Genomic DNA, 1,129 nt, shown 5'->3' on the forward strand with positions numbered 1-1,129 from the left:
TAAAGCTAGAAATACTAATTTGAATTAAAAAGGCGAATCTGAGAGCATAGTGTAATACCAAATAGTAATGAAAAGATGAAATAGAAATACTTGAATTTGACTAATTAACTTTTTTTTCAATCGTTTACAACTTCAGATTTTGACAAATTTGAAATATAAAAGTCCAGAAAGGCTTTTAGGGACTTTATATTTAAATGATCTATTTGCTAGCGATATGTGGTCCTTTGGATGTATAGCTTTGGAGCTTCTAACTGGAAAGGCGTTTTTTAATGGGAAGAATGAGATTGACCAACTATTTGGTATTTTTAGATTAGTTGGAACTCCATTAGGAACAAGCTTGGATTATTTAAAGAGTTTACCTTCAATTTCAGAATCTGGACTAGTTCTTCCTATATTTAAAACAAATTGGGACTTGGCAAAACTTATCAATAAAGAAGACAAAGCTTTCTTTGAACTAATAATATCTTCATTAAATCCCAGCTCAACAGAAAGGATTACTGCAAAACAAGCCTTGAGATTGGAAATCTTTTTAGATTTTTTGTAAGTATTTAATTCTATCCTGCATTTTATCAAAAACTGTGGAACTATAGCATTTACCATTGTCTCTATTATCATCATCAGAATCAGAATTATCACTACTTGAGTAATTATTGGAATATTCTGAGCCTTTCTCAAGTCTAGAATGCTCGGTGATTTCACTATTCTTAATAACATTGTTTTGAACAAACAACTTTAAAATTGACTTGATAGTAATCTTCCTGTTCTTATCTTTAAAGCTTGAACCACCTGTGATTTGAGAAATACTTGTACCATTTCTGTATATAATCATTGTTGGTAATGATTTGTCTGGATAGTTTGGGACAATATCACTAGAAATACCCTTAACAAATTTGATTTTACCATATTCCTTTGCAATTGTCTCAGATAAAAGTCGATTTATGATTTGACAATCCTCATTTGATTCCTTGTACAAGTGAACAACAACTGTTGTATTATCTTTTGACGCTTCTGTAACTTCTTTCACAAAATCTGGTTTTCTAATAAAGTATAACTCTCCAAATCTGGAGTTTTCTTCGGCTCTGTTTTTCAATGATGCCAACCTTTTTGCTCGTATCGCATCAAGTTCCTT

General features: G+C 30.9%; 3 protein-coding genes across 3 annotated transcripts; 1 reads left to right on the forward strand and 2 right to left on the reverse strand.

The window, feature by feature from the left end:
- Positions 1–214: 214 nt before the first annotated feature.
- Chro.70540 (hypothetical protein) lies at positions 215–544 on the forward strand. The annotated part of the gene is made up of 1 exon (XM_659838.1): positions 215–544. The coding sequence occupies one exon, from the start codon at positions 215–217 to the stop codon at positions 542–544; it is 330 nt and encodes a 109-aa protein (XP_664930.1).
- Chro.70538 (hypothetical protein) lies at positions 343–714 on the reverse strand. Its single annotated transcript, XM_659839.1, has 1 exon — positions 343–714. The coding sequence occupies one exon, from the start codon at positions 712–714 to the stop codon at positions 343–345; it is 372 nt and encodes a 123-aa protein (XP_664931.1).
- Chro.70537 (hypothetical protein) lies at positions 530–829 on the reverse strand. Its single annotated transcript, XM_659840.1, has 1 exon — positions 530–829. One exon carries the CDS (start codon positions 827–829, stop codon positions 530–532), a length of 300 nt encoding a protein of 99 aa, XP_664932.1.
- Between the last annotated feature and the right edge of the window lie 300 nt (positions 830–1,129).

Source organism: Cryptosporidium hominis (genome assembly GCF_000006425.1).
Source record: "Cryptosporidium hominis TU502 chromosome 7 CHRO017106, whole genome shotgun sequence".
Lineage (NCBI taxonomy): Eukaryota > Apicomplexa > Conoidasida > Eucoccidiorida > Cryptosporidiidae > Cryptosporidium > Cryptosporidium hominis.